This window comes from Mytilus edulis, chromosome 8 (genome assembly GCF_963676685.1).
Source record: "Mytilus edulis chromosome 8, xbMytEdul2.2, whole genome shotgun sequence".
NCBI lineage: Eukaryota > Metazoa > Mollusca > Bivalvia > Mytilida > Mytilidae > Mytilus > Mytilus edulis.
This window is the reverse complement of record NC_092351.1, coordinates 83,759,421-83,784,287: the sequence shown is the minus strand read 5'-3', so window position 1 is coordinate 83,784,287 and position 24,867 is coordinate 83,759,421. Positions and strand designations below refer to the sequence as shown.

Here is a 24,867-nt window from a genome sequence, read left to right as displayed (position 1 = left end):
TTTTGAATAATAGCTTTTTAAACTACTGTATACTGTATATGTCATAAAATTATGAAAAGAAAAGTAGGGGTTAGTCGGCAAATTTTTTTTCAATGGCATTACATGGAAAAAAACACCAGATTCCGAATATCTCACAAACATATAGCCTGGGGTCCTGGCTACTGATTTGCTCGACGCAGTATGATTGGGCCAGTTATCCAGGCTATCACAAACATTCAAAAACAAGAGAAGCGAACATCATTAATGTGTTTCTTATTTGTGTTGTCTGATACGCATCATTAACATAAAAAAATCCAGCCATTATTAAACGGGGGGAGGGGGTTTCTAACCCAGGACAAAGGGACAAAGGTCGTCCAAAAAGGTGGGGTTCCAACCCCTTGACTCCTCCTGGTTCCGCGCCTGATGTTTGATAATAGTGTAACCTTAATTGACACGAAATTTATACCAAACACGAATAAATTAAAATGTCAACAACCATTTCATATTAAAAAAATAAACACTGGTCATGCAAAATTATGCGGACATAAGGCCAAATAATTAACCAATTGCTATCTGACATTTCAATGCCTTGAAGTTCGAAGCTGGGTTGTAAACATGATTTAGGAACTTCTCATTCCTATTTGTATAAATTGTGTCTTGAACCTCGTTTTCGAAGGTTTCTTAGGAGTAAGCCATGTTGTCATATGACCATCACTTGTGCGATATCGTAAGTTCTAAGTTATTTTTTAAAGGCTCTCAAGTTAGGAGGAATCCAAAAATATACCGTTAAGTTAAGACATCAAGTCATGTCTTGAAATGGTTTCATGATATACACTGTCTCATAAAATTTTTCTATCACAATTGTCTTTTTTTTTGCTTCATTCAGCATTTTGAGGGCTTTTAGACAGTTATTATACTAGGTCGTGTCATGAAGACGTTCCGTTAATGAATTTTAAGATAAATAAAACATCGAACCATGGCGGCCGACGGGAAAAACAATTTCGTTGACCAAATTACCTTTCTATATCTATATCTGTATTGGGTCTTATACCATCGGCACTCTTCGAAGGTTATCTCCATGGTTAATTTAGATTGCGACCAGTCTTAAATATACATAATAATGATTCCATGCATTGTTGATTGTTTTATTCGGGTTTTTGTTATTTTTATATGAGTGTAAGACTGTTAGTATATATTTATCAAATTTGAGAATCTGAGTCAGTTGGTTATTCAATAACTATGCATTTGCCAGCTAATGGTCCTTTAGAACGTAAATATAACTTCGTTTATATAATCCTAAACCCGTAATCATTAGAAGTACATCAAGCTAGACAGCTTTGATTTATTATAGGTCTAAGATATATCATAGGATGGTTTGGTGATAGTCCAAAAGTCCATTATAATATATATTGTTCCACAGGGCAGATATGTAACCAAGAGTTCCAAATGCTGTTGAAATCATTCCTTTGTGAATTTTACAGACGCCATCAGGACTGAGTTGGTGGATTGTTACAGAATATTTGTTTTTCACAAATGACAACGGATATGTTTTCGTTAGTACATTCCCGCCCCCTGTTTTTCTAAAGTGACCTAAACTAGACTAATCGCCAGGTTTAAACTAACATGAGAAACATATCTGCGTACCCTTCCGGAACATCTTACATCACCCCCATTTTTGATCGGGTTCGTGTTGCTCAGTCTTTTGTTTCTATGTGGTGATTTGTTTGTTGGTCTTTTTCTTATTTTAATCGTTGCGTTGTTAATTTATTTTTAACTTCTGAGTTTGCTATCTTCCGAATCTCTTTTACCACATTTCTTATGATTATATCGAGGCACATGCTAGTTTCTTGTAGTTGTATAACTTGTCTAAATACAAAGACTAGATAAGATTAACGAATTTCTGGAATTTAATCCCCATCGAAAATATGCTTAATCGTTTATTGAAATGTAAAACCGCCTACATTTAATAAGTAAACTCGTAGACAGTGGTCAAAACATCAATTAATAAAATATGTCATTAAACACAGGATCACATTTTCGTGACAATGCATGTTGATTGGTAAAACTTCAGTTGTTGACTGTGATCCTTTTAATTACTTACACGAAAATAAATCTTTAAGAATAAAACCCTTGTATTTCTTAAGTAGCATAGAATTAATTTTGATCTTAATGCGTTAAATAACTAACCATAAAACAAACCGTATTATGACGAATACTGACATAAATAACTTTAAAACTTTGGATGTAGCCGCATGTTATCGGAGGTATAGTTCATTTTATGTATTTCTATTCGACAATTTACATTTTTATTACAATTAAATAGTTTGTCAAAGTTATGGTGTACTGACATCCTGGTACGAAAAGTATAGAAACGATTTAGTATTTGGTCATATTTTGGGTTAATTCTGAATTTAAAATGGGTTAATTTTTCTACGAAGTACGTAATTCATCCGATTAAGTAGGTAACCTGAACAATCGTAACATTTAATGTCCGATCTACTCTAAAATGGTGTATGAACTGTTATAGCAATAGGAATAAATAACAGACAGACCGAGATATGTTAGTACCCTTAAAGCATTCTTTTTGGTCGTAAAATATCAGAGAAAATTTGATCTAATTGATATATATAGATCTCTGATATCGTAATGCTCTTATGCCGAATTACGATAGATAGGAGAAAATTTAGACTAGTAACTTCAAATTTCTACAAAGATAAAAGCCCTCAAACCCCTATTAATCTAAATGGAAGTGTTGCTTAACTTTTTGGTATTGTACAAATTGAAATCCATGGAAGTTTGGTGACGTCAAGCTGCAAATATTGCAAGAGTGAACATTATATATACAGATTTTTTTAACGTAGCAACGATACCAAAGACTAAGTCTTCTCAACATAGCGTTTGCTCTGTGTATATGGTGTAGGTCTCATTGGGGTCTAAGCGATTGTGACGCGGGATTGCCGATTTTTTGTAAGCGTGACACGTGAAAGTCAAAATTATTGTGCCGTGAAAACGGGAAATGAAGTCTAGCGGGACACGGGAAATAAAAAAAAATGAGAATTGCTTACGTACATAGTGTAAGCGAAATACGGGAATCTGACAAAACAGCAAGCTGGATCCGGGATCAGAACCCCCAATAAGACCCCCTATGGTGGGACAGCAGTAATTTTATTTCTAAATTTGAAATTAAACTTATTTGTCCACATGGATTGTTGGTACTGGTACAAAAATGAAAATTTTGATTATGATAAAGGAAAAAAAACATTCATTAGATTTTCAAATAGGATTCTAATGAAAAATATGATACCTTAAAGATATTTAACAAATTATTCGATTAAAAAGCACTTGTTAAAAATATGTAAACACTTTCATATTTCAGATCCGGCACGTTTAACTGATATAATTACTTAAAAGTACTCTTGCTAATAATTGAAACACCTTTTTAACTTTAAAGTTTTATTTCATTTAAAATTCAGTTTATAATTTCAATTACCATAATCAAATCAAGATTAACTGTAAAAGTAAATAAATGTTATAGGATATGAAATACAAACCAAATATATAACTGCACGAAAATATAGAATAACTAAATTGCAAAACGACTTTAAATGTGCATGCCTTAACGTGTGAGGAATTTAATCCACTAGGCATGCAAATCATTTAGTAAAATTTGTAATATGAAGATACCTTGAATTAATTTTATTCATAAGTTTCCGATTTTATAGCCTAACACTTATACGTTGAATTTATACATGTCACAAACAAATCTTTTATCTGTATCAATTTGAAAGTTCGTCTTTTAAGGATGTTGTATGAAAGACGTCTTCATGGAATGTCTATATTTTATCGATTATATATTTTCCGCGAATCGCTCTCTAAAGTAATAAAATTATTCGATGTAATTTAATGACACTGTAATAATCAAAAATACAGTTTAACACCTTCAAGTTTGAAGATTAAATCTATTCGACCCTTAATATGGAAATTTTTTCAAAAAATAAATATTAAAAATTAGAAAAATAAAATGGAAGGAAATATGAGGAAATTATATAAATGAACCCTTTAAAAGTTTAATGGTGAACATAATTTTGTACCTTAGATGGCCCCTGAAAAACAAACGAAATCTAAATAAAGGAAAGACGAAAGGCAGTTTTTATGAATACAATCTAAAAGCTAAGAACGTATGCTTGTTTTATTGTTGAACGAACTGGTCTACTAGTATTTAGAATTATAATGTGTAGCCCGCTTTCTGAATAACAACCCGTCGGCACCTTTCCGCCAATCCATCAAACACACTTTAAGGGTTGGTTGTTTTCCCCTTTGCAATAGCCCAAGATTTACATAAGTGCAGGGACTTACAATATTACCACATTTTACAAAGAACACATGTTCGTATATTATATTGTGGTTATATTATATAAGTAAAGGTTGCACTCGAAATCGATTTTTCTGTTATACCAGATATACCCCCACTTGCTTCCCTTTTAACAAAAGTCAATTGTTTAAAGTCATTTGCAAATGTGATCTATTATCTTTTTTACTTTATTAAGAATTGATCGTTGTTTTTTTATGAATAGCACAGCTTTATATCACGAAAGCTGACTATATAAATGTCATGGTTTTTAAGTAATATAAAAATTCAATTGATAAAGTAAACTTTCTAAGTTAATTAATTTGACCCGAGTAAGTGGGAAGTTGACAAACGATTAAGTGACATTATTTTACGATACAGAAAACTTTCTAAGTTAAAGAATTTAACTGGAGTAAATGGGAAATTGACAAAACATAGAATATATATATACGATAAAGGTCAGCGCATATATACTGCCGATTCTCGAGTTTTAAGGGGTCAGTTTTCGCTAGTGAACGAAACATTTATTTTCACTCTGTTTGTACCGTAAGTATTGACTATTCTAAAACTAATATATATAAAAAAGAAGATGTGGTATGATTGCCAATGAGACAACTATCCACAAAAGACCAAAATAACACGGACATTAACATCTATAGGTCACCGTACGGCCTTCAACAATGAGCAAAGCCCATACCGCAAAGTGAGCTATAAAAGGCCCGATAAGACAATGTAACACAATTCAAACGAGAAAACTAACGGCCTTATTTATGTAAAAAAATGAACGAAAAACAAATATGTAACACATAAACAAACGACAACCACTGAATTACAGGCTATATGCATGCAAGCCTTATGCTCATTAACAAAGGTCTGGATATGTGTTCTTCTTGTCTTTATTGTCTATTTTGTAAGACCATTTTCTCTTTTTTTTTTTTTTTTTTTTATCTGTTTTGCACATGATACTCTTTTTTTGTATATTTTAAGAACCGTCATTCTTTATTCTTAACTGTTTGGGGTCTATTTGTCTCTATTATTATTTTTGGCCCTGTAATCTGCACCATTTACCCATTATTCTCTATTCTATAAGCCAAATCATAACTCTAATAAATGGATGTCATATTTTGTTGACTAATAACATTTGTGTTAGTTTATGACTGATTGTCGTTTGTGTAACAGCCAGTGGCAAATATTTCAAATATTGCCGTCATTTATTTATTTCTTTATTCATATGTTTTTTCCTGTTAATATTTGCGACACGAAACACTTTTGTTGAAATCATGTATTTAATTCTTCATTTTACTGGAACATCAGTCCGTATATGTGACATAAAATAACGCCATATGCATCGCTACTTCGGCCGACTCGATACCGCCATACTATGGCACCAGACTTGCACTAGTTTCGCCAATTGGCGATTGGCAAAGAGTCAACCATTAAAAAGAGTCAGAATAGTATGGATGTTATGCAAACAACTGAAGTTCATCAATCGGTAAACTCAGATAGCTTCTACTCGGGGAAATTCTGTTATGACAATCTTAGGTTAAGATACGTGCTTAAATTTAAAGTACATTTAAATATTCCGTTTATGTTATATATTCCAAAATAAAACGCCCAATTCGGCACCGGTAGACATGTATATGTGTCATTGATTTTCTTTGAAAGCATGTAAAATAAACATTTTATTTAAAACTATGATTATATTACATGTATGGCTATAAGGGAAATAAATCGTAAAATTCCAAACAAAAACAACAATTTATCAGTCAAAAAAGCTGCCTTTCTGTTGTAGTTTTTAATACATAATTCAAACAAGACTTATTTGGATAAAAATTTAATTTAAAATATCATTATCCAATCAATATAACGTCAACAGATATATCGAGGAAGACCAACTTGAGCTAATTATGTTTTTAACTTAAGTTTGTTTGACTGTTTTTTTTTAAAATTTTCATGTTCAGCAGCCAATATTTCATGGATGATTAGAACGAGCATAAACTAATGATGATACTTTAAATAGGTATAGGTGATTGTGGAAAATGGGAATTCTAGGGAAGTTATGATTAACAGCAGAAAGTGATGATATGATTGAAAGGGGCATTTCAAATCGTTACTACGGAGCAGGGGAATGTCAAGTTTTTTCTGGGATAAAGGGGTACAAAAAGTTTGGTGTAGCGTTAAAGGGTAGAACAAGTTGCGATGTAGGATGTGATGTTAATTTTATTTTATGATGATGGTTATACTTGAGGCGTACAAAAAGGTGTGATGTTGGGTATATGAGGTACAAATAGATGTGGTGTGGATGATATAAAGACCACACAATGTGGAATCTGGGAAAAAGATGCGTAAAAGTGGAAATAGGGAATCACTTACAAAAATGCATGGTTTTAGAGATAAGCATACCTGTGTCACCCCCTCACGGTTGATTACTCGAAACTGAAATCTTAAAAAGTATTTTTCAATATCGCCGTATCGTATGTTTGTATCCTTTAACCCCCCCCCCCCCCCCTCACACAAATATTTGGCACCTTTGGATATCTGTCGCTGGAGAGACTGCTTTGACGACTCACGGCATTAAATGACCACCCCCCTAAAAAAATAAAAAAAATAAAAAATAAATAAATAAATAAAAAAAAATTCTCTGAAAACATGTTAGACATTGAAAAAAATTCTAAATTGATGGCTGTAGGGGAATAAATTTTCTTTAATTCGCCAAAGAAAACAAATTAAGTGTTTAAATACTATGACTGTTTAGCTTTACCATATACAGTACTAGTACATAATTTAAAATGACTTACTTTAATGAAAATAGATTAAATGATAATGTTATTCAACGATGTCGTAAGTATTATATAAACCTATAAAGGAACAAGTTTAGCAAATTATAATTCGGAGTAACGAGTTGTTAATTTGCTTAAACATCTAACGGTTGGTTTTTTGTGTATTATCTGATTGAAAACAAATTAACAATATATGAAATAATTAGCAAAGTGTATCAATTCAAAAGAAGATGCTTTCACCTGAAATAGAGAGTAGTTTTCATGAGATCTGGAATCATGACCAAGGTACAGTAAATATGCTATGTAAAAGAGGGGCAAAAGATACCAGAGGGACAGTGAAACTCATATAATTATGTTGGTGTAATTTTACAAACAACTCGGGCTTGTTAAATTATTGGTGAAAAGAGAAAAAAAATATTGCCGCGCACTGTATCATTTTTATTTTCGGAAGTAATATCAAACTAAAATGATAGGTGAACGTTTGTACAATAAGCACACAAAATCGCCGAAAACGTTCGGAAAGTGGTACATAACACTGCAGGGAGATAACTCTTTACAAATCAACTGAACGATTTAATCACGTTCTACTCTGTTTATGAAATAGTAAAGCTTCTCCGTGATAAAAAAAATTCCCAGTAAAGTGTGTGGTTAAAGTTTTTTGATTTTTTTTTTATATTTTTGACAAAAGGGTCAAAGTTACTATTTTGTCAAAATTTTATGAAAATTAAACGAGATAATTTAATTTTAGTGAAGATGTTGGGTACCACCTTAAATTTTACTTATACACGTATCATGGATTAAAGTCCAATGTGATTCTTTTTGCTTGACCAGGGTCTGTTGACTGCATATAGCGGTTAAGGCAACCATGAACATACAGAAAAAGAGATACATACATGTACTAACATTTTTCACAATTTAATTTAAAATAGAAAATAGTGTTTAGTCTTCATATTGACTCACCTTTCTATAATTTTAATTTGCCACTGGATATAAAGCAAACAAAAATCAACCATCAATATATTTGTATCCTTGGTTGCTACATATGTATCTACGATGTTATTGGCGTATAACCCCATTATAGTTTGTATTCGTTTGCCTCACCTATTTTATGTCAGTCAAATAGTATGTTTCGAAATGCTATGTATACATTTTTATAGTTCCACCAGAATTATGGGAATCAACTATTGTCTGTTTCTAAATGTTTATTTTCTTCATTTTTACAGTTCTACCAGAATTAGAGGAATCAAATAGTCTGTTTCTAAATTTTATTTACATTGTTGCAGTTCCACCAGAATTAGAGGATTTAAATCTAATCTGTTTCTAAATGTAATTTACATTTTTGCAGTTCCACCAGAATATTAAAGAGGAATCAAATGTAGTCTGTTTCTAAATTTTATTCACAATTTTGCAGTTCCACCAGAATTAGAAGAATCAAATATAGTCTGTTTCTAAATTTTATTTACATTTTTGCAGTTCCACAAGAATTAGAAGAATCAAATATAGTCTTTTTCTAAATTTTATTTACATTTTTTCAGTTCCACCAGAATTAGGGAAATCAAATATAGTCTGTTTCTAAATTTTATTTACATTTTTTCAGTTCCACCAGAATTAGAAGAATCAAATCTAGTCTGTTTCTAAATTATTTACAGTTTTTTCAGTTCCACCAGAATTAGAGGAATCAAATATAGTCTGTTTCTTAATGTTATTTACATTTTGCAGTTCCACCAGAATTAGGGGAAGCTGATGACATGGCAACAGACGTTGGACTGCCGTCAACTGTAACATTTTCTAGGCTTGGCACAAATCTTTCGAACGATGAAGACATTCGGAAGAGAGATGAGCAGAGACACCAAGATGTCGCATCAAGGACAGCCTCTCGGAACCTTTCTAGAGTATCGTTTAAACCACCTTCAAGACTACTGAAAAGAAACAAATCTCGAATAGCGCAAACACCTGCAGAATTAAATTTTGATGAAGAATATGAATGGGACAGTGACGAAGGTAATTATAACGGCTATCCACGTTTGAAAATTAACGGCTACACCGCGTTTGAAAATACAATTGAAAATGTCAACGTGAACATTTCACTATTCTTCCCAACGCATGATGATATTAGTTGCAAATGTCTGTATTACAAGATGCTCTATTTCTAGGGTGCTCTACCACACCTAGCAATCTATTATTTGAACAACAGAATCTTGTTGCATAAGATAATTTAATATCATTATAAAGTAATGCCCTTTAATTAGTGCAATAGTTAAACGTAGTGTACTAAAATAATAAAATGATACCTGTTTGTCACGCACTTTGCTAGCAAAAAAGAACGGTATTTGCTATGACAAATATTGCCGTTGAATTACTAATAAATAGTTGAGTGGCCGATTTTGATTATTCTATAAAATAGAAAATATCAGTTGTACGAGACGATATTTACAATTCACTATAAATAAAGATAACCTTTCTCCACGTATTTTGCAAACACCATGTAGCATGCAATATTTCGTTCCTAGCTAGTATGATACAAGGTTGTGCTAATGTTGACCGGGTGTGCCTTTTAGGGCGACTCATTATTGTTAGACTTACAAATGTTGGACATATATTTTGTTTCTTCAGGCCATTAGCGTATAACAATTATTCAGAAATCAAGTGTCGAATTCGCCAAGTAGGTATCATGTGTTTGTTTTCAGATTTAAAAATATAAGCCGTGTACTAAAATTCATTTAAATATTAAGCTTTAGCATTTAAATTTAATCATCGTGCTTTATTAAACAGGTGTATTGTAAAATGTTATTGTATTTAAATCAAATGAAAATAACACTTCATTTGTTTCATGCGTGCGAAGCGAGATCTGAAAATACCTTCACCAGTTAACGCACAAATCAAACTATGTGTAAGCAATGAGTGCGTACCATTTTTGTTTATAGCTGTATTCATTCACTTCGTATTTTGTTTATTTTGGTTTTATGAAAAAGGAAAGTCCCAAATCAAATAACAAAGTCAAAAGCTCAACCACCCAAACGAATGGATAACAACTGCCATATTTCTGACTTAGTACATTCCTATGTATAAAACGGTGGATTGAACTTGGTTTTAAAGCTAGCTAAACCTCTCACTTGTATGACAGTCGCATCAAATTCTATCATATAGATATAACAATTTCTCTCTCTCTCAGAAATGTTACCAGTGAGATATAGCAGTGCTGCAGAACAACACAAGAGCACATACAAACAAAAATGTCGACAATTGGGAATTATACCATCAAGGAAAGTTATGAACCAATTTGGTACTGGCATAGTTGATATCACAGACTTGAATCTTTCATCAAAAGAACTGAGAGCGTTATACATTGTAATGATTGTAAGTGTATGATAAGTGTATTTTATATAATTTAATTTTGGATGTAACGCGTCTTCTGATTGGTTTACAGTGTTTTGTCTATCAGCTCATAGACATAATGTTGTCATGTGACCGTGATGTTCTCAACGTTTTTTTCACGATTTAGAAAGATGTATACAAGTTTTTGATACATTTTCAACAATTTTACTATAGAAAAAAAATATTGTTCAATTGTAGGAATCCAAACAGTTTCGGTATATAATTTTTTTTCCTTCCTTGTTCATTTAATATTATCATAGAAAAAACCCTATAAACTCCTATTTTTTTAATTAAATTATCGGAATGCAAAAAGTATAAAAAATATATGAAATTGTGCAATCACATAAACACGACCAATTTCGCTATTGCAAAATCATGAATATCATATAAAGCGAAGATTTGTGGAAACGTCCTATAGAAATTTCGTTAACATATTACATTTTCCAATTGATAAAGAAAAACGCACATATTTTGTTACTTCAGTTGGAAAAAGAAATACGTCTGGATGGAGAGGTATTTGCTAGAAAATTTCCCTTATTTATTTCAGGTGGCGGTCTTTGCATGATTCTTTTTCTATTAATAGTCCTTACTTATAATACTAAATCTTCATAGATTAACCATTGTTTTCAGATTATTTATTTTTCAATAGTTATATATACTGAGGTAATATCCTCACTTCTGTAATCCAAATCTTAATTAAATAACAATTTTATTTTTAATTATTGATTTACAGACTTTAAAATTAAATATACAATTTAAAAGTACATTGGCACAGGGCCAGTTTATTGTTTATTACGATTAATCAATATTGCAAAAATTAAAAAAAATATGCATAATCATGTCTGCGAAAAAAAGGACATAAAAACGGTGATGTCTTCGATTAACAATAGTCTATTTGCAAATTCCTGTAATTGACTCTGTAATAAGAGATCCAATTTTTGTGTTTGTCTCCCTTATCAGGGACATTTTTTTTTATTTACAATCGAAAGCAAGAAAGGGCAAATTTCTCTGTGCGTAATGTGAGGAACCATTAAGGTTTCTAAATCTTTTAATTACATTGATTTGTTAAGGTGGTACCTAACACTACAGGGAGATAACTCTGTAAAGTCAGCTAAACGTTTTGATTACGTAGTGTTGTAAAGGGAATATAAAGCTTCTCAATGATAAAAATTGGTGTTTGTCAAAATGCTATATAACCAGTGTAATTTTTCTGACAAAACGGTTGGTTTTTGTTAAAGGGTCAAAGTATTAAGTACTTTGACAAAATTTTATAAAAATTAAACGAGCCAAATTAATTTTAGTACAAGTGTTGGGTACCACCTTAAGCTAAATAATTTTGACATCTTTTCGAAATACACAAACCTGTATGTCGTACATGTAACCAATTGAACCCGTTATTCTGTAGTTTTATAATACAAAAGAGGTCAAAGATATAAACCGGTGCAAATGGGAAATCATCGCCCATTATTTAAATAAAAACAGTCAAGCCATGTACATTGCGTTTTTATTGAGACTCAGTATATATTAACATGGACAAATATTGGATTACCTTTTAATTTAAGTGGCCCACTTATTTAGTAATAGTATTTATTATCTTATTCTTTGGAAAAAAGGTCAATTTCAACGAACAGTGATTATGAATAATATTTAATCCCAACGAAACAGGGTGTTAGTTATAAACTTTTAACTACTTAATATAAAGAATAAGTACAGGAATTATTAGATTTTAATAATAGGTCTTGAAGAGATTAACTTGACGTTCTCAATCTTTTTTAATAGCACCTATTTTGAATTGATCTAAGTAGGACATCTTGACTATTCACATAAGCCACGATTTCGCAACAATGACCGAAATCTAACCTATAACAACAAGTTACCTTTAATAGTCCAAATCACCCCGTTGTTTCAATAATTTGCCTGATTATATTTTTGTTTCAAAACGTTTCTTTTCAATGTGTTAACGGTGAACCCAAGTATCAATGATGAATAAGCATTTCCAGCTTCAGCTGGTGACGCTAACAAAATGACAATAAAAGATATCGCCACATTCTGTATGTGTAATTCCTTAGTCAGGAGAAGATATCGCCACATTCTGTATGTGTAATTCCTTTGTCAGGAGAAGATATCGCCACATACTGTATGTGTAATTCCTTAGTCAGGAGAAGATATCGCCACATTCTGTATGTGTAATTCCTTTGTCAGGAGAAGATATCGCCACATTCTGTATGTGTAATTCCTTAGTCAAGAGAAGATATCGCCACATTCTGTATGTGTAATTCCTTTGTCAGGAGAAGATATCGCCACATTCTGTATGTGTAATTCCTTAGTCAGGAGAAGATATCGCCACATTCTGTATGTGTAATTCCTTAGTCAGGAGAAGATATCGCCACATTCTGTATGTGTAATTCCTTAGTCAGGAGCAGATATCGCCACATTCTGTATGTGTAATTCCTTAGTCAGGAGCATGTAGTAAAAGGATTTTCGTTTGTTGCTTTATATCATATTTGTATTGAGTTCATTGTTTTCTTTTTCAAAGCATTGTTTTACATTTTTGTCATTGCACCTTTTATAGCTGCCTGCGACTATGCGGTATGGATTTTGCTCTTTGTTGAAAGCCGTACTGTGAACTATAGTTGTTAATGTCTGTGTCTTTTATCTCTAATGAAGAGTTGTTTCATTAGCAATTGAACTACAATTTTGTATTCTTAAGCTACAAGATAAAAAAAGCTTAAATTAATTTGGTCATATGCACTGAATACTAGACTATATCAAATATGCAATGTCCGTAAACAAATACCATTATTTCAAATCAAACATTGATTGTCTATCTAATTTTGAGTTGTATCGGTATTTACACTTTTGCTCTTATATAATGTGATGTAACTAATTTTAAGATTAGTAGATTTTGTTGTTTATCATTCTGCTTTTGTTTAGAGATTTTAAAAAAGTAATATGAGCGGTCTGTGTTTAGAGATTGTAAGTGATATGAACTGTCTGTGTTTTTGTGATTAGGGAAATTTATGAACTCTTATGATATAAGAGACATATGCCTTTTTCAAAGATATCAAAAACGTTTTCACAGACATAATTGATAAGTATCTTGATGGGTGGAACGGGGAAGAGGTCTTCATTTGTATTATATTCCTCAATATTTTAGACCGGTTTTCTCTATTCTTTATTTGTTTTGTCCATTATTCTCTTTTTTTAGCTCACCTGGCCTAAAAGGCCATGTGAGCTTTTCTCATCACTTGGCATCCGTCGTCGTCGTCGTCTGTCGTCGTTAACAATTTTTCAAACATCTTCTCCTCTGAAACTACTGAATGGATTTGAATGAAACTTAGCATGATTGTTCCTTAGCGTATCCTGCACTAAGTGTGTGCTTCGATTTTTGATCCGTCAAAAAACATGGCCGCCGTTACTTAAAATAGAACATAGGGGTCAAATACAGTTTTTGGCTTATATCTCAAAAACGAAAACGAAAACGAAAGCATTTAGAGCAAATCTGACATGGGGTAAAAATGTTCATTAGGTCAAGATCTATCAGCCCTGAAATTTTCAGATGAATCAAACAAACCATTGTTGGGTTGCTGCCACTTAATTGGTAATTTTAAGGAAATTTTGCAGTTTTTGGTCATTATCTTCAATATTATTATAGATAAAGATAAACTGTAAACAGCAAAAATGATCAGCAGAGTAAGATCTACAAATAAGTTAATATGACCAAAATTGTCAATTGACCCTTTAAGGGGTTATTGTCCTTTAATGACAATTTTTCACAATTTGTTCATCATATTTGCTAACTTTAAAAAATCTTCTCCTCTGAAACTGCTGAATGGATTTGGATGAAACTTAGCATGATTGTTCCTTAGATTATCCTGCACAAAGTGTGTGCTTCGATTTTTGATCCGTCAAAAAACATGGCCGCCGTTACTGAAAATAGAACAAAGGGGTCAAATGCAGTTTTTGGCTTATATCTCAAAAACGAAAGCATTTAGAGCAAATCTGACATGTGGTAAAAATGTTCATTAGGTCAAGATCTATCAGCCCTGAAATTTTCAGATGAATCAAACAAACCATTGTTGGGTTGCTGCCACTTAATTGGTAATTTTAAGGAAATTTTGCAGTTTTTAGTCATTATCTTGAATATTATTATAGATACAGATAAACTGTTTATAGCAAAAATGTTAAGCAAAGTAAGATCTACAAATAAGTCAATTTGACCAAAATTGTCAACTGACCTCTTAAGGAGTTATTGCCCTTTAAAGACTTTTTTCACAATTTGTTCATCATGTTGACTTACTTTAAAAAATCTTCTCCTTTGAAACTGCTGTATCAATTTCAGCCAAACTTAGGCTAAATGAGTTTTAGAGTTTCAGAGTATCTAGTATAAATTTTATATTTCATTTCCTTGTATGTCAAGAAACATAGCTCCTATGGCTAAAATAGAACATAGGAGAAAATGATTTTTTTTTGCTTTTGAAGAAAATAGGACGATTCAAAGAAAATTTAAATAAATTGAAAAGCCAAAATAATCATTGATGAGAGATTAAACCAAAAAAATTCAGGTGAGCAATTCTATATTTTTCTTGTCCATTTTATATTCATATAATTTCTGTACCCTTGGACCAATATCTTGCCCAGTAAATCCTATTCAGACTCTAATATACCCACTTTTTGTACCATTATCCAAATTCTAATCAGTCTTCACATTGTTATTATCAACAGAATCCATGGTTTTGTCTTTCAATAGCCGGTTTTATTACTGTTAAGTATCTTATAATCAATTATAATTCAGAAATATTAAAGGTAATGAGATAGTTCGGGAATTTGATTGATTGATATTGGGTTTAAACGCCACTTTCAACACTACTGGTTATTTCGTGGCTAAATGTACTTGTTTTTATTGGTAGAAAAAGATGGAATACTCATTTGGTACAAATAGTTAAAATCTTAGTCGACTAAGATTGGAGTCAAAAGAACCTGCCACATGCGGGATTCGAATTCACAATCACAATGTTGACAGGCTTATGTTACTAGTATTTTAATTGCCTAGACCACTCAAGTCACCAAAGCTATGCAATAACATGACTAGAAATAGTAACAATAGGGCAATGTAGTATATAGTATGCTGATAACCGACAAAAAGAACTCATCAAATATACCAGGCTTATTACTTATAACACAAGATTATGAAACTATTCGTCTGCTCAGGACCTCTCAGTCGCGGTCGAATAACAATCAATAGAAGGCCAAATTCATTACGAAGTTTCAGAAATTCAGAATACAATTGGCAGTCATTGTACAGTTTGCAAAAGCAGAAAACCTCTACGTTTACCTACAATACATATAAAAACACACACTCTTCGGACCATTACAATAAAATACATGTACTATATCTTGATAAAAGCACCATACCATCAATGTAAAAGTTCAGTCGTGTTGAACCTGATATCGGTGGTTTGTTTGGTAACTTGGTTCAAGCTTGATATACGCAATTTTAAATATACAATTCTTTGAGATTTTCGTTACATACGGTATAATCTTATATTTTTGTTATATCACTGTTTTAGAACGATGTAGATTTAATGGAGATAAACTTTTCTGGTAACAGTTTGACAGCTAGGGATATCCAATACATCTCAGAAATACTCAGGACAAACAAAACAATATCTACATTGGTAAGTTATCAGTATTTTTAATCTACGCCTGATGATTCACCGGACGCACTTTTTATTTCAGAGCACATGAACTTAGATTTAAAGGGATATTTTGTATATTTCTGAGTTGTCTACCTTTTTATAATCTTCGCCATGCCACAGCTCATTTCATTGCAAGTTATGATTGATTTTGTTTGTGATAACAAAAATGATGTACAAAATGCATTAGGTTACATGTAACATTACGTGTTATCATACTTGTACAACTATTAACAGAGAACTAAAAGGTGAGGTGGGGGCAAAGTTCTATAAGTGGTATCTTCTTGTATTTATTAAAACAAGAAATGGTATTCTGTGTGGAATCTAGTAATAATAATGCCTTTGCAAGTGTATTACACATTCATGTTGAAATGGATAACAAAGTAGGTTATAACGATATGGATATTCTAATCATCATATCATACTCCTTTCATTCGGTTTGTACATGTATAGACAGATATATAATCGGCAATCCTCGAGTGACTCCGCTAATCTCCTTCTGTTAGATAAGGATACGGAAACGGCCGAGTTGTGACGAACGAGCAGACATGCAATTTGTCTTATATAGGAGTCGCTTTCCTTGGAAAAAGATATAAGTATATAAAATAACAATAAAATAAAGTAGAAATTTGGAGTATAGATTATTGTAATATAGTAAATGACAATAAATTCTAAATTGTTAATGATTTCTTCTTTTTTCTAGACATTAAGACGCTGTGGATTAAGCGGCGCACCAATACGAACCCTGGCAGAATTCCTCAGCAAAAGTAATACATTACGGAAACTAGATATAAGCGGTATGTTAACGTTGATATTTGAAAAAAAGGGTAAACGACGACAATATCTTTGGAAAATTGAATCAGATGAAATTCTAAAATCAAAGCAATCGAAACACGCATAGAACAATTTACAAAAGTACCACAATAGACTCTTTGTGATACCAGTTTAGTTTTTAAACAATTAAAAAAATACATGTGTTAATAGAACAATACAAAAGGAAGTGCTATGGTTAACACAATTTAACTATAAAAGAGGGAACCAATTCAAGGAAGAACAACATTTTCCATAATGTCCCAATTCAAGCCTTTTATTATAATAGCTGAAAAATCATGCATAAAGAAACCTATTGATGGGGAAACAAAAAGAAAATACAAAGAAACAACTAGAATCAGTCAAAGAAGGACAAAACATCACACCATCACCCCCTCTCCCCGCCTTTAAAAAGAAACACAAACAAACAACTGTCTTGAATAACACACATTACACAGTTTCACCAAACATGCTAAATTTGTGTTTACCACACCGGTTCAATACCCTACCAATTGACAACACAGGTATATGTATATTTCTTTTTTTTAACACAAGCTTTTTCTTACATTGTAGATAATCATTTTGACGACAAAGATGCCCCACACGTGGCAATGATTATCGAGGTATTTCATTTAGGTTAAGTGATTTAAAATTTTAGAATATGTGTTACAGACGTCGCGTACGGTGTTGGTGATAATACGGGTTTTGCTTTCCAGTTCGCCTTTATTGCATTTGTTAGAAGTTTCGGAATTGATAACTATATAAATGTATATATCAAAATGTGCGTAATTAAAAGTAGAAATGGAATATGCCTTAAAATCAATACTTTTATTAATTTTGTTACTTGAATGATCCCTAATAACACTGATTTTGAGCGTGTAGACAAGTAACACCGCGACATATGATCAGCGTTGCTTTGAAGTTATTCTTGTCAATTTTTAAACTTATTAAAAAAAGTTGTACTCCTAGCAAGAGTAGTCTTTGGTGTTAATGATGTATGTTTTATTTATGACGTCATCGTTAACTGGACGCGTCTGACCAGGACGAAAAGTTCACTTTGTTTTGTGGTCAAGCCGAAAATTGAAAAAAAATATGGATAGGGGTGAAGTTAAGAGTGATTTTTAAAGGTAATTCAAATAGATTATTCCGAAAATGATATATCTTTTTATTCCGTATATAATAAGGAAAAAAAAAATAAAAAGTTGTGTTACAACATTTCAAAAGATCGTGGCAAAATTAATGATTTTTTGAAATTTGTATTTCTGTCACAAAACCCAAATCTTGCATATTTTTTGGAGCTCTTCAAAATTCGAACGAATGCTGCAGATCCAAACCACAATTTACATATCCAACCTTCCTGTGTCAAAATTATACAATAAATATACAACTTTTTATGTCTTCAATTAGTAAGTATTGTTTAAATTATGTCCTAAATTGTTCATTTTATTAAATCCGTTGAAATGTCACACTCGCAGTTTTCTGACGTTTTGGCGTATTTATGTAAAGTGTCTTATGAAAAGTAATAGGCAGTTGCTGTCTTTTCTACGATATGAAATTTTATTCAAACGTGAAAACTTTTTTTTTAAGTGTATGAAAAAAAATTGTGTCGAAGTTTTAAGAGAAAATATTGAAAAAAAAATAAACGCGATCTTTTTGTTTTTGTCTAGTCAAAATGTCACAAAACGCCGTTTTTTACATTTTTGTTACAAGTATGATAAGTCGTATTATACAGTTTTGGAGTGGGGGGAATTTGAAATTATAATAGCACAAAAAATATTATATAACATTAAAATCTACTGTTCAGGGATTTTTTTGAACCCATTTTCGATCACATGTCGGAAGTATTAACGACACAGTCAGCGACTACTTTTGTCTAGTCATAATGTCACACCATGCTTTTTTACTTGTTTTGACGTTACGTTCTGTAAAACTTGACATGTAGTGCCTAACGTCGAAAATTGCGGAAGCCTTTACGTGCCATGCTAATTAACTTTTTCCAATTTGATATAACGAATTATGAATTTGATATAACAGATTATGAATTTGATATAACAAATTATGAATTTGATATAACAAATTATAAATTTGATATAACAGATTATCAATTTGGTATAACAAATTATCAATTTGAGATAACAGATTATCAATTTGATATAACAAATTATCAATCAGAAATAACAAATTGTCAATTTCTCTACCAATAGTATGATTTAATTAAATAATGAGATTGGTTGAAACATTGCGTAACCCAAATTGGCGCATTTTTTTTGTGTATTGATTCATTGTTTATCTGACGTCCAGCGACAAATATGTCATTGAATGCTTATTCAAAACTTTTTTAACAGGTTTAATGTTTCTGAAATCCTCTCCCTCCCTTTTTATCTATTACTTGAGGTAGTTTGGGGGACTAGTTTGAATGTTCTCTATTCAGTACATGGGACCTGGTGTCTTAGAACGAACGATTAAAATAGAAAAAGGATCAATTTATATTGCACATTTTCAAATCAGAAAGAATGGATAGTGTGTTTCTAGGGACATAGGAACATGAAAGGAGAAAAAAATGCTGGCATGCTTCTTTATCAATTTCGATGGATTAATAAAACATTCTTAAGTTAATCCTTGCATTTTTCTTTATATATTTGTTTCAATATTTATTTTGTTTGCACACTTTTCATTAAAAAACAAAGACCCATGCGCGAGATCTGGAAGAGAAAACCCATGCACAATCAGTACAATACTGTTGATAAAGTTGCAGTAGGAACTGATTTTTCTCTTTATCTTGTCTAGATTGTGGTGCACATTCGCCTATACATTGTATTTTTATATATGTTGTTGTTTGCAATTTGATGATAGTATCAAGAAAAACGTAAATAGCTGAGTGACAACTATAGAACTACTTTTATTTCCATGATGAACCAAAGTGAACATATAATATATACATACAACTTTAATATTAAACCAGCATAAATTAATGCTCGTGGTTTTAGTATTATTCAACTAGGAAAGTTTTCGCTAAAATGGGCTATCGAAAATACAGCTGAACGGATTAATCCTGCGCTAAAATGGGCTCTAATATCTTCGCTAAAATGCCCCCTAGTAGTTTTGCGCTAAAATTATCTGCGCCCATCTGTTTTCTTGTTCATAGTTGAGATTAAATTTCTTTTTGTTTATGAAATTGGCAAATTTTATTAAATTAATTTTATTGTGGTTAATTTGAATTTGCTTTCAACTGTTGATTCTTTTACCATTTAAAACAGGCGATGAAACAAACGATTCAACTAATAAAAATTTTATTTTCGGAAATTATCAAAAGCGGATAAAAGAATAAGCCCTTGTCATGCACCATTTGCGAGTATGATGGTCTTGTGAAACACTCACTTAACAATGATAGTCCGTCGGAAGGGGGCGATAAATGACTGACCCGTGTTTTATTAAGAAAGAGCAATATCTCTTGCACATAAAAGTCACCCTTTCAGATTTCGAAAAGAGCAGACTAAGGCTACAAGGAAGCATTCGCACCCTCAAAGTGGAAACGGATTAATATAAGTTGTAATAACTTGTTTCCCAATCCATTATAAATAAATATGTTTAAACTAAAAGAAAAAGCAGCAGAAAAGACAGTGGTTTAAACTTTTTGTTTTAAATATCCTGTTTCAATCAAAAGAAAGAGAAAATATCTTTGCTCCGAGGGGATAGTAATGTAAATGAATATTATTTTTCCGTTTTAATTTAACTGTACTTAAAAAAAAATATGTGCCGCTTTTGCATTTCGGTTCTATGCGTAGCAAGTCAAGCAAACCGCTCATATAAATTATGCTGTATAATTGAGCTGCACGAAATAAAAAAAAGTACGACGTTATTTATACAATGCATGAAAAACAACGTCAAAATAACGTTACCAAAACTAACACCAACACCGTACGCGACGTCTACACCGTTTTATAATTTTTGTTTAACCAACATTTTAATTTAAAATAAAAAATACACCATTACGCTTGTCATGATAAATGAATGTAATATAGAAGATATTTTGAGGAATTACTTATATCATGTTTATAATGTAAGGTTAGCAAAAAAATGAAATGAACCTTTTGATGGTAAGAAGTAAGAAATAAAAAAAAAAACAATCATTGAAGATATCACACTTCCCATGTATGTCACCACCTACGTCATAATAACGATTATAAATTATACATTAATTTTACAATATATATAATAAAAAGGACATCATCGCATGTTAGCACAATTCAACAAAAAACTTACAAACAAACCGTCCTCTCACATTCTCACTATAAATGTACGTTTAGATTTTATATTTATACGACAGAGAAGTTCTATCAACAGATATATAGACAATAACTGTTTAGTGTCTCTAAATATCAGCTGTATTTGTACGAGGCTAGTAAACAAGGTGTATGCGAGCTTTTAGCGAGATACTACACCTATTTCGAGCCGAGTACACATACAACTGATATTTAAAGACACTAAACAGTTATTGTCTTTATCCTGCAATTAATTCTGTATATTGTTTGTGTTTTGAAAGACACAAAAAACTTACATATTTAGTATTTATTTTCGATTTGTAATCCCTTGAGGCCCGCGTAGTAATATCAAAATCACACATTACGCTGAAGACGGGTCCGCAAAAAAAGAATCTCGAATGGTCAACAACAATACATAGCTCAAGGTGAATAATTATTTATTTTAACATAACAACTAATTTCAACAGTAAAAACAAATAACAAAACAGTGTCAAATTTGAAACAGAAGTGTACGAGTTGTCCTACGCTTCAGACTTGAAATTCACTAAACGGAGCTTTAAAGCGATATCTGTATAGTATACAGATACATCATAGCGATATCTGTAGGGCTGTATCTGTATAGTAGGACACCCAATTGCAGGATAAAAACATATTATATACTTAGGCGTATACCAACTAACTGACATACGTTGTCCCAATTAAACCGAGTAATGTAATTTCTTCTAATTCTTTGTTTGTTCTTCCAATGTTTCAGTTCCAATCGTGCCAACTTCACATGTACAGCCCAGAGTAATCTTTACCACCCTACCACATATGCTATTTAGGTTATATACAATGTTTTGTGTAAACGAATGAAAGAAGTAGTCGAGTAATGATTTTTTTTCCAGCACAATGAGAGCATAAGTAATTTGGATTTGTCAAAGAATAAGCTAGGAGATAGCGGCATTTTGATTGGAAATGCTCTGAGTAAGTATCATATTTGCTTTTCTGAATGACAACGAAACAAAGAAATACAGCTGAAGAGCAAATACAGTAGAGTTTGCTGACATAAATGATGACCCGCAATACAATACAGTGCTAACAGAGTGTGTGTTTTTAGATTGTAAAATTTCATGCAAATAAAAAGTGTAATGCAACAATGTTTTGCATGAAGCATGATGTTAACTTATAACCATAAAAAAGAAGATATCATTGCTATATGATACATTTCATAATCTCAGAAAATATACTATTTTTTTTTAAATCTTGCATACATATTATCTTAAAATAATTTAAATACTTATTTTAATTTCAGAGGACAATGAAATGATAACTACTCTTGACCTTAGCTGGAATCACCTTCGTGGTAATGGTGCCATTGGTATAGCGAGAGGGTTAGAGGTAAATACTTAAGTATGCAATAGAAGGAGACAATTTTCCTTTCTACATACTTGATTGTGGTTCATTTCCATTCGTTTGATGTGTTTGAGCTTTTATTTTGACTCTCCGTTTTGAATTTTACTTGGAGTTCGGTATTTCTGTTTTTTTTCACCTTTTTTTTAAGAGTTCATGCGAATCTCCCAGCTTCAGTCTGTTACCTTAATTTGTTTCTTCTTAATCGATGCGAACATCTGAAAAGTCCGGCGTCTTAATTTATTCAATTTTTTTTCGTAAAATGGTAAAATTTATTGAGTAAATTTTTGTTCAATGTATCTAATGTTCATTAAGATGTAGATCTGCTATGATTTTCCCCCAACATTGTTCGTATTCATGATGTTAGTTTGTTAAGTAGCAATTTAAACAATCATTTGTAAAACCTTTAAAAAGTTAAAAACGAGATATCAATATACATATACAATATAAGGTCAATGTCAGGAAAATATAAACTTTTGTGTATGAGGCTGGGAAACTGGGGAAGAGCGAGGTTCCCCAGTTTTGCGCCGAGTACAAAACAGTTTATATTTTCATGACATTGACCTTATATTGTTTTATACTGCAACTTAATTTAATACATTGATAGATTTTTAAAGTGGAACACACATTTCAAACTTATTTTCATCCTTTAATGGACCCCTGATTGTGGAGAAAGTGTTCCTAAGATGAAATTGACATTATACAAAATATAGCTAAGAAATAAACACAGGTAGTTGCAATATAAAAAGCTCTCGATCGTTTCGAAGCTGTAAAAGGCTATGAAAAATATAACAGAGATCTGTCATCAACGCAGGCATTTACATGTAACACACAGGCATATGGCAATTTGAAGTGTTGATTTTTTTGATACTGGTATCAAATTTCCCCCTTTATGTTAGAGTTATTTTTACAAATAAAAACAAATGAATATCAAATATAGAACTGGACAGGTAGAATTGAAATAATGATATGAAAGACAGAGTTTGAGTTAAACGTTTAGACAACATCATGCAATAAAACGTATTTCTACTAATAAATAGAATCATAATTTCAGAAAAACACAAAATTATTAAATCTTCAAGTGGCATGGAATGGTTTTGCCTTTGAAGGTTGTGCAGCATTGGGCCACGCATTAGTTCATAACACAACCCTTTCTACTATCGACTTAGCTAACAACAGAATACATAATCCGGCCATGTTTGAACTGCTGAAAGGAGTTTGCGGAAATAAATCACTTTCAACAATACGGGTGAGTCAGTTGTCGATCTTTTCAAATACAAATCTGAAACTTTTTACCTTGTCCTTAAAAATCTGGCAATTAATTGATAATAAATGATAATATGGTGCATGCCAATGAAGAACTATGAGTAGACTTGAACTTACTATACATGTAGCTATTGATATGTCTCTTACTATTTAAACATACACGAATATGATAAAATTGTCAATGAGAAACCAATTGAGCTGAGTCGAAAGGACAAGGTTATCAACAACTACAGGTCTGTGAACAGTCATCAATAATGAATAATCCCCAAACTATATGGGAAGATATACCAGACTCTAAAAATAAATCATTCAAAGCAACTTAAAAGAAAAGAAACTCCAGACTTAAAACAGCAATAGAAAATCGTGTGCCTGCCCGAATCCCTATGTTTTTTTCACGACCACTGTTAATCAATGAATTGTCATAAGTACTCAGTCCCCAAACATATGGCCATTTCGAAACATAAACACACCATACACAATGTGCACTGTTATGAATCATTTTTATCATGAAGCCCTTTGTTATCTGAATATTATCGATTAAACATTTATTAAACTTAAAATCCACAGCTTGCTCAAAATCCAATCACAGCTCCTATGACCAGCATTATTCTCCAACGGATATCAACCTCAAAGGAATGTGGACTAAAGGAATTAGATATGGAGGTATGTGTATATGTTTGTATAAATTCGTATTTATCTATTTCTATTTTTTTTAATTTGTATTCAAAACAACAATTAAGTTATAACAGGGCACACTGACCAGTTATTTGAACAGGACATGATATTAGTACGACAGATCTGCGGTTGCTGCATATCCAGGGTCTTCATAGCAAACATTAGACAAGCTCTTTTTTCCACTGTCCACAAAGAAAGGCAACATATACTAAAGGGAGATTCAATATCATTAGTAGACAATAATTAGATATAGGAAGATGTGGTGTGAGTGCCAATGAGACAAC

At 31.8% G+C, this 24,867-nt stretch overlaps 1 protein-coding gene across 4 annotated transcripts in view; it reads left to right on the top strand.

Annotated features, from left to right (window-relative positions):
- Positions 1-24,867, top strand: part of LOC139486463 (leucine-rich repeat-containing protein 74B-like) — a 35,906-nt gene that overhangs the window by 6,224 nt on the left and 4,815 nt on the right. For 2 of the 4 annotated variants that reach the window (XM_071271346.1, XM_071271344.1), the window contains exons 3-12: positions 8,827-9,108; positions 10,280-10,464; positions 10,966-10,995; positions 16,053-16,160; positions 16,882-16,975; positions 17,562-17,611; positions 22,138-22,216; positions 22,545-22,630; positions 23,697-23,891; positions 24,476-24,571. In XM_071271346.1, coding sequence (XP_071127447.1) covers positions 8,827-9,108; positions 10,280-10,464; positions 10,966-10,995; positions 16,053-16,160; positions 16,882-16,975; positions 17,562-17,611; positions 22,138-22,216; positions 22,545-22,630; positions 23,697-23,891; positions 24,476-24,571 — 1,205 coding nt within the window. Of the gene's footprint in view, positions 1-2,120; positions 2,244-8,826; positions 9,109-10,279; positions 10,465-10,965; positions 10,996-16,052; positions 16,161-16,881; positions 16,976-17,561; positions 17,612-22,137; positions 22,217-22,544; positions 22,631-23,696; positions 23,892-24,475; positions 24,572-24,867 lie in introns of those variants that run through there. The other 2 variants (XM_071271347.1, XM_071271345.1) reach the window with 2 other exon arrangements.